The sequence below is a fragment of the Astyanax mexicanus genome, chromosome 12 (assembly GCF_023375975.1).
Source record: "Astyanax mexicanus isolate ESR-SI-001 chromosome 12, AstMex3_surface, whole genome shotgun sequence".
NCBI classification, from domain to species: domain Eukaryota; kingdom Metazoa; phylum Chordata; class Actinopteri; order Characiformes; family Acestrorhamphidae; genus Astyanax; species Astyanax mexicanus.
In genome coordinates this window covers 38943254-38957295 of record NC_064419.1, presented here as the reverse complement: position 1 = coordinate 38957295, position 14042 = coordinate 38943254, and the positions used below count along the sequence as shown (strand labels likewise).

Below are 14042 nucleotides of genomic sequence, written 5' to 3'. Positions count from 1 at the left end.
AGAGAGAGCGAGTGAGACATAGAGGAAGAAGAAGAGAGGGAGAGAGAGGGATAAGTACCTGTAAGTATCTAATTATAAGCTCTGATGATGATGATGGCTCATCTACCAATGCATACTTATTCATTCTCTCTATCTCTCTCTCTTTTTCTTTCTCTCTGTCTGTCTCTCTATCTTTCTTTCTCTCTCTCTCTCTGCAGGTTGTAAAATGGATGCTCGTGAGTGGTGGTGGTGGAGCTGGAAAGGGCACCAAGCGGAAGAGAGCGGGGCCCAAGGTGAACTTCAAAGAGGTAAGACCCCGCCAAGCTGGCTTTAAATAGCCTCCGTCCCACCCCCTCTCATCACCCCCCTCTCATCATCCCTCCATTTCCCTCCCCACTCTCTTATCCACTGCCATCTCCCCCTTTTAGTTCTAATAGCCATATATGTTCACTTTACTCGATTATTTATTTAGTTCTTCATTGTTTAGCGTAAGGGTCTGCCTGCTGCCCGCTGCCTGTGCTGGGCTGGCGGCTGCGTCCTGGTCTGCACGTAGGACTGTTTGCTTAGTGTTGTGGCGTGAGGTTATCAGATGAGAGTTAGCTGTGGACGTTTGCAGTCTGGCGGGTGTTGGAGGGCTGGGTAAAGCTGGGTACAGGCCCGCTGTGGGGCTGTAGGGGGAGGAGGGCGTTGTCCTCCTTTACTTGTGTTCTGGGCGGTGGACTGGCAGGATGGGGCAGATGAGGAAAATGGCCTGTTTGGTCGTCCCAGCTGGTCATTTTGTTTGTGGTCCTGGGATGACTGTGACTCATCGGGTTTTGTCAGGGCAGAGCTTCAAAATGGCGGACCATTGCACTGCCTGTTGCTCGGCTAGTGGGTCTGGAAGCCATTGTTTACTTGTATGCTGTGGTTGTTTATCTGTTTCGCAGACGTTCTGAGTTATACACATACCAAGCTGTATAACCTTCTGAACATCCTAAACGTACTTAACGTCCAGAAAGTGAAACTACGTCACAGACTCACTTTATCTTTACGCCAAATGGTTGAACCTTAGAGGACCCGTGTTAGATCGGTGTGACGTGGCCCAAGCTTGCCCGCTTTGCTGTGTGTGTGTGTGTGTGTGTGTGTGTGTGTGTGTGTCTTTCCCTGATTGAGTTATCTTTGTTTCAGCGGTGATGTAACGTCTGTTCTTAGCTCCTGTTTTCTTCTGTTCCTTCAGTGGTATGAATGTGTGCATGGGTGGGTCACTGGCACTGTGTGTGTGTATGTGGTGGGTTACTGCGTGTGTGTGTGTGTGTGTGTGTGAGAGAGAATGTAGTTCAGAGAAGACAGTACCTCTTCGCACACTCTTGTGAACAGTAGAGTACGTGCTGGAATGACGTTAAGAAGTGTTGACTGTGTTACTCTGTTAGCCATATTAGTTTTACTATAAATTTATAGTACACGGTACAGGGAAACTGTATTGATATGTATTGAGAATACTGTCTGTGACCATCATGTATGAAGGGAAGGAGGACTTCAGAGTTTAATGTTTTTTATTTAATGTATTTTTATGTAATATAATAGTAAAACAAAACAAAAAAAACAAGATGATTGCGTTTCTTTCAAATACTTTATTTTATATGTCATTGCAATGTACTTTGTTTTATCTGGTTAACTTGATTTAATTTGTTTCTATACACCTATTTCTTAATTTCAGGCTAATAACACATGCCAAATCAAAAAGCTAAATAGTGACATGAATCCAACAGATGATATCAATAGTCGATTCCAAGCATTATTTGGTACAAAAGTAATAGCCTTAAAAGACTTTAAAGAGCAAAGTAGATTTGTTGTCATTTCTATAAAAAGGGGAAACAACTTGATAGATGGCATAAAGTTACCCAAAAGCAGTGTGTAAGACTGGTGTAGGAGAAAATGCCAAGATGCATGAAAACTATGATTAAAAACCAGGGTTATTCCACCAAATATTGATTTCTGAACTATTAAAACTTTATGAATATGAACTTGTTTTCTTTGCATTATTTGAGGTCTGAAAGCTCTGCATCTTTTTTTTGTTATTTCAGCCATTTCTTTTTTTCTGCAAGTAAAGGCTCTAAGTGACATTTTTTTTATTTGGAATTTGGGAGAAATGTTGTCCGTAGTTCATAGAATAAAAGAACAATGTTCATTTTACCCAAACATATACCTATAAATATCAAAATCTGAGAAACTGATTCAGAAACTGAAGTGTTCTCTTATTATTATTTTTTTCCAGAGCTGTATATAAAGTGCACCATTGCAACCCTATGCTTAAGTACTACTGCATTAAAACAATAGAAGAAGGAAAAGAAGAGTATCAAAATGGTTTCAATGTTTCAATGACAAAAAAGATTTTTTTTTTGTGTGTGTTTGTGATTGTAATAATATCCAGATATATGTGGACAGGTTACAGTGGTCTGGCTGGTGAAGCTGTTCTGGTTGGTGAAGTCTTACAGAGCTTGCAGTGGAACTGGTTGCATCATGTCTAGTATTTCCACACTGATAACGTACTGATTTCAGGACTGGCCTGAAGCCTGTACTCTGCTTTTGTTTTCTTTTTTTCCACTGCTGTTCTTCAGGCTGTGTGCATGGCTAGTCATCTGCAGCCTGCAGTAACTATCCAACACATCACCTTCTTGTGTTTAAAGTCTGTATGTGTCTGTAGTTCATTAGTTGTGGATGTCGGTTCTATTTGTGCAGCCTGTAATTAACTGCAGTCTTTTCCGCTATGGTTAAATAAAGTAAGCGCTTAAAAAAAAAAAGGAATGAAAGCTTCCAGAAAGCTACGAGGCATGTTTTGGAGTCTACACAAACAGCAGATGTCTTAGACGTACCTGGCAGGTTGACACTTTCGTTGCGCGTAAGTTGGGTTGTGGAGGGGAAGGGAGGAAGTGAGGGAAGGAGGGATGGAGGGATGGTTGAAGAAAGGGGGGGAGCCCATGAAAGGAAAGAATGGCCAATTACAGTCTAGTTGGCTCTGTACTCTGTACAATGGCCCGGGCGGGGAGAGGGAGAGCGAGACAGCGATTGTTTGAAGTTGTGCCATAAAAGCCAGTCTGAAAGGAAACACTAGTGACCCCTCACACAGACATACACACACATATACACAGTGTCACACACACACAAACACTCCCCTCCACCACTCCACCCTGTTTCCAGCTTGTACGGGATGGCGGTAGCCCCTGGGTCCTCCAGGTGTATTTTATATTACTTATTCACAGACTTCAAAAGCACGGTACCCCATCCTCTGCCTGTCCATAAATCAGGCCCAGGCGCTGCTCTTAAACAGGCCGGCGGGACGGGAAGGGGGCCAGAGCAAGCCAGAGGCCCCTGCAGGCCTTGCACCGCTTCCACAGGTAATTACATCATAGCTAATTGCCACTGTCGAGGGCCAGACACCCCCTACTGACCCCCAGACTGAGATCAGGGTCATTTTAATGTGAAATTAAAGTTTTGGGCCGGAAAAGAGTGGGGTTTTATTGCCTCCCGTTTGTGAGGGGTGTGTGTGTGTGTGTGTGTCTGTGTGTGTGTGTGATTGTGTGTGTGTGTGATTGTGTGTGTGTGTTGCTGTGGCATATTAGTTACGCTCTCGTGATAATGAGCTTCATTTTGCTCCATTTTCATCCAACGCCAAACTAATGAGAGAGAGAGCTTGTCTGCACTGGCTAATCGTGAGGAGGTGTGTGTATGTGTGTTGGGGGGGGGCAAAGAAAGAGCGGGAAAGAGAGAGACATAGAGAAAAAAGAAAAAGTAAAAAAGAGAGAGAGAAAGACTCCAAGGAGATAGACCTAGAGACAAAGAGATAATGGAGAGAGAGAGAGCACAAGTGAGCCTCTAAGGAGATGAAGAGAGGGATCACAGAGAGATAATGGAGAGAGACTCCAAGGAGGTGATGAGAAAAAAGAGAGATAATAGAACACAAGAGTGAGGGAGAAAGATAAAGGAAAGGGTAAGAGACTGCTGTGACTCCAAAAAGGTACAGGAAGACATTAAGAGAGCAAGAGAGACATTAAGAAGACACAGAGAGATAATGTTTGGTTCAGAGTGAGTGAGAGACAGAGAGAAAACGATAAAGACACTAATAAAATAACAATGTAACAATATAAAGTCTGAAGAGTCAAAGCTAGTCCAAGTCACGTCATGTGTCTTTAGGCTAGAGTCCAAGTCACGTCATGTGTCTTTAGGCTAGAGTCCAAGTAAAGTAACGTGACTTTAGGCTAGAGTCCAAATCACGTCACATGTCTGTAGGCTAGAGTCCAAGTATAAAGTAACGTGACTTTAGGCTAGAGTCCAATCAAGTAAATTGTATTTAGGCTAGAGTCCAAGTCACGTCACGTGTCTTTAGGCTAGAGTCCAAGTCACGTCACGTGTCTTTAGGCTAGAGTCCAAGTAAAGTAACGTGACTTTAGGCTAGAGTCCAAGTCAAGTAAATTGTATTTAGGCTAGAGTCCAAGTCAAGTAAATTGTATTTAGGCTAGAGTCAAAGTCAAGTAAATTGTATTTAGGCTAGAGTCCAAGTCACTAATGTCTCTTTAGGCTAGAGTCCAAGTCAAGTAATGTGTCTTTAGGCTAGAGTCAAAGTCAAGTAATTTGTCTTTATGCTAGAGTCCAAGTCAAGTCACGTCACATGTCTTTAGGCTAGAGTCAATGTCAAGTCCTGTGTCTTCTTTATGCTGGAGTCAAAGTCATGTTAAATGTATTTAGTCAAGAGTATTTACACTAGAAAGTAGATAGAAAAAGTATTTATATACAAAAGGAAAAGTCTTTAGGCTACAGTTTAATCAAGTCTGAGGCTTAAGACTACAGACTTCAGTCTAAACTAGAGTGCAAGTAAAGTCAAAAGAAAGAGACAGAGAGATGGAGAGATTCCATAGAGAAGAAGAAAAAAGAAAGGGGGTTAATTGAAGGAGTTCACAGCGGTCTGAGTGAAGTAAGTGGAGTGTGAATGCTGGCAGCATTAAGTCATTGCTTCTTTTTACTGGGTGGTGTGTGATCTGTCTGTTCCATTAGCTAATGGCTAACTGAAAGTCCCAACACAACAAGAGGAAGCTCCTCACCGTTTGAGGTTTTGGCGCTTGTGAAATCAGTTTCTGAACACACACACACACACACACAGAGATGCAGACGGGAAGGGATCACTCATATTTAAGTGTAGGCTAATCTCCTTTTGCTAATCTACAGTGTACGTTAGCATTAGCTTGCATGGTTAAAAACAGAATGAGCTGAATTTAGGAATCTGTCCTATTTCACGCTGTACTCGCTTTATACAGATCCTATTTACATCAGACAGCGTGATTTGGGTAGAATTTCTTGGCCTGATGGTTGATGTTTGTGTGTGTGTGTGTGTGTGTGTGTGTGTTTTAGCAGGTTTATCATTGCTCATAGCCTTGCTGTTTTTTAGCAGCAGCAAACATACATATCTACTTTTGTATCCATCTAATCTGTTTCTCATTTCTCCTTTTACTTCACTCTCTCTTTCTTTCTGCCTCTGTTTTTTCTCCTCCTCTCTCTTTTCCTTCCTCTCTTTCTCTTCTTTTCGCTGTCCATCCCTTTCTCTGCCTCTCTCATTTTTTGCCCCTCTGCCCACTCTCTGTTTATCTGTGTCTCTCACACACTCACAGCCGTCTCTGTCTTTCTCTCTCTCTCTTCTTTGTGCAGGGCTGAATGGCTCACTCTGATTTATGTTCAGTTGAAGAAAATAGCTGCCCTCAATTCAGCCAAAAAACACACACACACAGACACACAAGATGTACAGTGTGTTAGTGTGTCTGTATTGTCTGTCTGTTTTTAGTGAATATTTTGGCGTCTGTAGTGTGAAAGCTGACCGTGTGTGTATGTGTGTGTGTGTGTGTGTGTGTGTGCATGACTGCCAGTGTCTCAATCTCATGCTGTCTGTCATTAGAGCGCAGCTGACGTTTGCAGGATCTATGAAAACAACAAATAGTGTAATCTGTAAACAAAAACACTGCTGACCTTTTCCCTCGCATCCCCTTATTCACGGAGGCTAACGTGTGTGTTTGGGGGTGTGTGTGTGTGTGGAAGAGAAAAAGTCTCATATTTTATCCAGCACATTAACTTTCTGGAGAAATAAATGAGCTGGAGAGTGCCATTTCAGACTCCCACTGTTACTGCAGCTTAGCAGTGTAGGTATCAGTTGCTAAGGTGTCGCTGAGGTGGAGTTCATGGTTGCAGAAGTTTTTGCTAAAATGGTTCCTAAAGTGTTGCTATGTTTTATGCTAATACATTCATTGGTGTTCAAAAACTAAATAATGGAACGCTAGAATGCCTAAAATGTGGTTTGTGTAATCTTTTGCACAAAAGATGGCTGGTCCAAAAGCTCCTTCATGCCCAAACAGAACATCCACCAATGATTTTACTAAAACCATACATTAGAATGATTTGAAAAGCATAAATCACAAACAGAAAAATTAGTTATTCGATTGTACCAAATTTGGTGTTTGTGGCCCAAAAAATGTGACCTGTAGAGTATTTAAAATTTTGGTTTAAAGTTGCCTTTGCTCTAAAATCCTCTTTTACTTGTTCTTTGTGAAATACAACAGGTCTCTGAGTTGTTTATGCATGCTTCATATTAAACTGTTCCTCAAACTCTATTGGCTGCAGTAGAAAGTAAAGGAAAATATTCAGAAAAACGAGTTGATCAGAAAAACTCCCATGTCTACGTCAACCCGTGAATTAGTATTTATGGCAGGCAGAACTGAAGCTGGGCAGTGATGCCATCTCGTCAGATAGGAGCTTACTAACAGCGCTAAAAACAGCATGGCAGTTATTTCCTGTGTTATTTGTGCAAATATCACATCAGTATTATATGCTTTACCCAGAAATTTAGAGCTAAGGAACTAATTATTTGAATTTGTCTGTGGAACACCACCAGCGAAGTACAGTTGAGAGAGATTGGTGTTTAAATGTTTAGATATTATAGGATTTTTACTTTCTGGACCTGAACTACCCATCTCTGTGTGTAACTATAGGTTTACATAGGATCTCCGGTGGATTTTGCGTTTTACAGAGACTCTTAAGACTAGGTCAGTGGCTGAACTGAACTTAGCAGGGCATTACACATGTTGTAAAGTAACATAGTAACATATGACATTGCAAATATTGTTATTAGTGTAAAAATGTCTTTTTTTTTTTTTAGAAACGTTTCTAATTGTTCTCTCTCGCTGCCTCTTGGTGTCACAGTACTAATTTAAAAGAGCTCACACGACATTCATTTATACTAAAGACCACAACTAAACATTGATGACAATTAATGAAAAAAGGCTACCTAAAAATGGATGCAATAATAATAATAAAAAGAAGATGTAGGAGAAGAAAACTTTAGAAAAATAATAATAATTGTAACAGTAAGAAATGTAACACACTGATTGTGGGGGTGACCTGCTTTGCTGGAGGCGTGTTCATACTGTTTTCAGGGTGTGTTTATATGTGTGTGTCTTTGTCTTTGCCTGTGTGGGAATGACCTAAAGGCCGTGTCCAATCGGAGAGGAGCATGTGAAGGGCAGGGGCTGCTGAGAGGAAAGAAGTGCTGGAGAGAATTCACCATGAAGTCACGTGCTTTTTATTATACACACATGCGTACACACACGATACACTCCACATTCCTCACATAAGTGAGATTCAAGACTGCACGCACTCACACACACAAACTCACTAATAGACAGTCTTACACACACTCACACACAGACACCAACAGCAGGTTATTTTCAGTGTGTTTAGGAGTGCTTTCCCCAGCGCTGTGACTCTGCGGTGGCAGACAGGTTGCAGTAAATTAGTGTGTGTTTGGAGGGTCAGACAGGTAGCAGAGCGGTTCACTGCCTGGTGGTTGAGGTAATGGCTGGAGGTTCTCTGCTTAGAGCCATTTTCACTTAACCCTTAAAGGTCCAGACGTGTTGCTAAGTTCTTGTTGCAGATCTGCTGAAGGGTTTAAATCCTACTAAATCATTACATATTTGATTACGTTTACACAGCAAATCCATATACAATAGATTTATATACTGCATCGAGAGGTTTGAGTCTGGAGATTTGAGATTTGATCTTTTTTTCTGCACAATAAGATTGTGAGCATAGATCTTAATGCATTTCAATGTTTCACCTACTTTTCTCAAAGCATTTCATTGGACATTCAGTTTCACTGTATTTGAATAAGATAAAATTAGATTTAGGAGAACAGTTAGAGTTAGCTTTAGGTTTGGTTGGAGGTTGATGTAACTATTAGGACTGAAATTAGGTTTAGGGCCACAGTGAGGTTAAAAAATAAGACCACGTAAAAAATATGAGTATCTTTGATTTTACCAAATTGAAAACCTCTGGAATAAAATCAAGAGGAAGGTGGATGATCACAAGCCATCCAACCAACTACTTGGGTTTTTTTGCATTATTTGAGGTCTGAAAGCTCTTTCTTGTTTGCTGCTAATAAATGCTCTAAATTACAGTATTTTTGTTTGGAATTTGGGAAAAGGCTAATGTTAGGATTTAGATTTTAGATGTTAATGTTAGTGGATGCCTAATTAGTGTTATTGTATTTGGACATATTGTGGCAGCTTTTGCGTGAACATTTGTGAGGGGTGGAAGCTTTTGAATGTTTGTAAGGATTGTGACAGGTGTTTATACCTGTACTGTAGCTGTGTTGTAGCTGTCTCTTGTCTTGTTAGGCCCTAATTATGTTGATGAGCATTCTGTCTGGGTGCTAAAGGCCAAACCAATGGGAGAGCATGATTGGCTTAGTTTAGTTTGCTGTGTTTAAGTGTTCTTGATTAGAAGTTTAGAATTTACTCTTTATACAGAAATCTTGTTCTTTTGTTATTGTGTGTAATAATTGCATCATCTTAAAACAAAAGAATATTGAGAAGATCTTAACGTGTTACTCTGTGTGTGGATGTGTAGCCTCATTTCCTTTTCTTATAAATTTGCTGTAAGTGTGTGTGTGTGTTTGTGTGTGATCCATTGGGGCAGTTGCACTGTGGTTTGATGGATGTTCTTGCATACTTTCCTACAGCAGACCTCTGTCTTCCTATGAAAGCCCATTAGGATCAGCCAGCCCACTGTGCTGATGGCTACAGGGCTGCTTTTATTTGATGCAGTAATTGATCTCAGTGGAGAATTGCACATAGTGCTGTAATGTACAGCCAAGCACCTTTTAACAGCTGTGACTTTATTTTAATGATATGTCTACAGTTTCAGTCAAAAAACTTTGGTAAAACAGTCTGTTCAGAAAGTGTTCATGTGAAATGACTCCATTAAGGTTGTTTCTATGCACTATTGGTTGACATGACTTCACACTGGCCTCCCGGGTGAGTAAGGCAGTAACTAGCCCCACTCACAGTGTTGATACATGCTTATTACCACCAGTTCCTATTCAAAGTCTACACACTACTATACTACACTCTCTAACTAATTTTATCAAAAGCAATAATATCGCCAACATTGTGGAATATTGTGAACATTATAATACCCAAAAATATTGTGGCATATCACCCACCCCTAATTATCACATCAGGGGGAAAAAAATCACACATTCTCATTTTCCATTATATATCTAGTAAAGACAGATTATATCTGTCCAGCATCATTTGTTTTACTTTAATCCTGGATATATGGAGATATTTGGAGTGCATTATTAGGATCGAAACATTCAGAAGTTTTGAATATGTGGAGATATATGGAGTGCATTATTAGCATAATGACATTCTAAAGTCCTGGATATATGGGTATATTTGGAGTGCGTTATTAGTATCATAACATTCTGAAGTCCTAAATATATGGAGATAAATAAAGTGCGTTATTAGTATCATAACATTCTGAAGTCCTAAATATATGGAGATAAATAAAGTGCGTTATTAGTATCATAACATTCTGAAGTCCTAAATATATGGAGATAAATAAAGTGCGTTATTAGTATCATAACATTCTGAAGTCCTGAATATATGAAGATAAATAAAGTGCGTCATTTGAATCATAACATTCTGAAGTCCTGAATATATGGAGATATTTGGAGTGCATTATTAGTATCATGGCATTCTGGATCCTACTGTTACAAATCTGATAAAATTCATGTACTTTTTTATATCTCAGTTAGTGGTGTGCCATATATCATATCATATATGCAATAATAAAATGTAATTTTTATTTAGTTGCAGTAATGTTTTCTTGATTTTTTTTTGTAAAATCAGTTTGTCATATCGCCAAGAGTATCAAAATATAATATTATTATTTTAGGGTCATATCACCCATCTCTAGTTTGTATACTCGGCAGTATTCAATTAGAAACATTTTACAGCCAGGGAAGAGTACATATGACACTCCTTTATGATTGACTTTATTACTACAGATGAGCTAGGCACATTAGACCAACATGAAACACATCACCCTAATTTGATGAGAGCAAGTTCTGCATGCTCAGTGCCACCATGTTCATGTTTCATATTGACTCTTCAACTTCACTGTATCACTCTGTCATAAGATTTCTGTATTGACTCCTCTTTTATACAGCTCTAATTAGTGTAGTGTTACATCATTAGTGTTAGACTGCTTCACAGTATGCAGTCAGGGACCTCCTACTGTGTACTGTTAAACGGTTCAAATGTTGGGTGCGTTAGACTGATATGCATCACATCACATCACATGATTTAACTGGAGCAAGTTAGACTCAGGTCTTATGTATGTTGTTAATATGTATTTTACTTTAGTCAAGATCCTGAATCAGGATTGATGTGCTGTATCTACCTATAACATATCCTATCCTGACTAAATCATTAAATCAATGAAAGTTGTGCTTTAATTTTTGTATTAATTGCAGATATTACCAGATTTGATGTCATTATTTTACTTTAGATAGTCTAGTAAAGAGTTAGTTCTAGTACATTTACAGAGTGGAGAGATGAGTATAATGAGATTGTGACATACTGTATATCATAGTGTTTTTTTTGGTTCATATCAAAGTTTATATGACAGCTGTGACCTGTAGGGATATAAAACTCCCCTATTAAGTCTGAAATAAAAGATAAAAGTGCTCCATCCAGTACCTTTGGATTCAGTTGAGGGGTAAGGTGTGGGTAAAGTAGTTTGTCACTTAGAGGTAAGAAGGTGGTGATTTACTTTATTATAATGCTCTTGTTGCTAAATTCAATAAAATTCTCACTAAAAAATGTGTAAATTTCTACACATTTTTGTTGATATAGTATATCAAATGTAATACAGAGGTTTTGAAAATCAATACCGACAATACAGTGATACTTTGATATATCAGTATTTTCTTATGCCCCTAATATCTTAGGTATATTTCCTTCATTTTATCTTATTTAAATACTTGCATATCTCTCTTTTCCTCTGTTTTACTCTTTCTTTCTCACTCCCTCTCTCTTTCACTTTCAAAGCCTTTTTGCCAGTTTCCTCAGAGGACCAGGGCTTGAGGCATAGGCAGCTTTTAACGCGAGTGGTTTCCTCAACAATAGAAAAAAAAGAGAAAAAAAAAGCCAGCAACATCTCTGTGTCATTAAAACCCATCTGTGTTTGTCTTTCTCGTGCAAATGGAAAAGGCATCAGTCAGGAAATACGCGGTCACACATAGCGTTAACCGATTACACATGCCATCTCTCTCCCCTCACTCCACTATCGCTGAAACTCCAGTTTGGACGCGAGTCAAATAGCGAGTCGTGAGTAAAGTGCTCTCTCGTAAATGTGAAGTAGCTTATAGTGGTCAAACAAAGCAAGTTTTTTTTTATCTCTTCAAATTTCCCTTTTACATAGTATAGCAGATTGTTCCCCAGGCCTATGAATGGGGCCTCATTTGGTGGGGAATGAAATCGATGCTCGGTGAACTCAGCCGTCACCTCATTGGCTGGCAAGTAGAACTCTAAAACATCTGTCAGGGCGAGAGATATACAGAGAGTCAGAGTGAGAGAGAGAGAGACGGCTGTTGTATTTCGGTAATGAGTGAAGGAGACGGCGGCTCCCACAGACGACTCCGATGCTATTAGCCTTGCCCTCCACCCCCTCTGCTCACATGGTCCGTGGGGGGACCGGCTTGTAAAGCTAGCAGCATTCATGGCCATCTCTTTAATGCACAGGCGCTTAGTACTGCCGGGGCTCAAAGAGGCAGGGATTATTGAGGGAGACACACATGAATCCAATAAGCACGACTTTTTTAAGAGGGCTTTGCCGTCGCCGGGCTTTTTTTTTTCGCGGATCAATTTGGGAGCGTTTGAGCAGAGGTACTTCCCAGACGAGAGGGAAAATTGTTATTGCTGTGGAATTGTTATTGCACTCTGGGCATGATTAAGTATGAGCTGCTATAACTCGTTTCTCAGCCTAACTTTTAACATTTTATTTTTCTCCTTTTTTTTTTCCGGAGGTAGCCTGAGAGGGTGCTAAGTGTGGTGGGTGGTTCAGAGACAGTGCCGTACTCCCAGTTTTAACTCCCTGTAATAAGTCTTTTTAATTAAGGACTCAAGGGCCTACATTCCAAAGGAAAGCACAGCAGAGCATTTGGATTCGGTTAATAAGAGAATGGGGTTTGCACATTAATTACTCTTGTGAGCGAGCAGTGAGTTTACGGTACTTGGAAACTGTGGAGTCGCTGACCATGTTTTAACTGAACTTTTTATACCTACTTATCTTGTGTAGCTTATCAGCACATGGGGAAATGGGTGGCCATTATTGCAAAGCATGTGAAGTTTGTGTACACTAATTATACACCTGGACAGAAAACAAGAGCTGGGTGGTGTCAGGGCTCATTTATACTCCATTTTTTATTTTGTTCTTGTTAATAATTTGTGGTTAAAACGGATTTCATAGGGCTCTTTTAACAGTGTAAAGAACAAAGCCAAAGTCTTAAGCCAAAAGTTCCCCAGTTTCTTTTCTTTTTTTTTATCTTGACAGTGATTGTCTTACTTGAACTATTGACTATTGCTTTCATGATCATTATTATTATCATTTTATTTAAATAGGAAATTTACATGGCCTAATTTACATGGCCAATCACACAACCCACTCATTAGGACTCCCCTATCACTAGTGATGACCCAACAACAGAAGGGTAAAGACTAGCACATGCCTCGTCTGATACATGTAAAGGCAGCCACCACCTCTTTTTCACCAGATGCTGATGCAGCATTTCCGAGTAGCATCACATTGCACTCGGAGGAAAGCGCAGCGACTCGGTTCTGATACATCAGCTCACAGATGCCCAGTACTGATCGACAGTTGTGCAAGCTACATGAACAGGATTTGAACCGACGATCTCCTGATCATAATGGCAGCACTGAGCCCGCTGGACCACTTGGAGCCCCTGATCATGATCATGACTAGTGAAATCTGGCTAGATTTCTAATTGTCTGTGCCAACAATCAAGCAACTCTCAACAATCAGCCAAGCAATTGGGCTTGTGTTGCCGCCAGTAGCACAGAAATATACTTTCTAAAACATAAATGCTTCAGATACTGTGATGGTGGTCTAATGGGAAGGGATACAGGATCAGAATTAGATCAGTATTAACTGATAATTGCTGTTGTAGAATCATTGTCTTTGGCCGATTTGGTCGACATTTCAAACCAATGGGTGTAGAAACAAGGAGATTTGGCCATAATGTAATGCTTGATCCTTGTAGGTTTCTTAACTCAAACATATGAGATAAGTTTGAAACAAGTTCAGATCAAAGCAGATAGAGGCCAAGGTGTAAAGCCTGATACAACTTTTATCAAGTTCTCTGTACCAGACATGATCTCGCCTTTTTTTTAGGCTTTAAGAGTGATTAAAAATAACAATGACGCAGGAGCTTTAACCGTGCATAACAAACTCCAGCTCTTTCACTCATTATTATTTTGGTGGAGACTAATGGCTGTGAAATTTTGAAGTAATGGAATCATTGTTTGGCGTGTCATCTTGTAAGACACACTTGAGAGCTTGTCTGGACATAATTTTTCTTCCTCGTCTGCTGTTCTTTTGTCTCTTAGCACCGTCACATTTATCGAACCGACCCAAAATAAGCGGGCATAAATCCTTTGCGCTGAAAACTCTACTGGATGGAT

At 39.9% G+C, this 14042-nt stretch overlaps 1 protein-coding gene across 3 annotated transcripts in view; it reads left to right on the top strand.

Annotated features, from left to right (window-relative positions):
* aopep (aminopeptidase O (putative)) overlaps positions 1 to 14042 on the top strand; it is a 141549-nt gene that overhangs the window by 81488 nt on the left and 46019 nt on the right. For 2 of the 3 annotated variants that reach the window (XM_049485701.1, XM_049485700.1), the window contains exon 13: positions 198 to 287. In XM_049485701.1, coding sequence (XP_049341658.1) covers positions 198 to 287 — 90 coding nt within the window. Of the gene's footprint in view, positions 1 to 197; positions 288 to 14042 lie in introns of those variants that run through there. The other variant, XR_007441406.1, reaches the window with a different exon arrangement.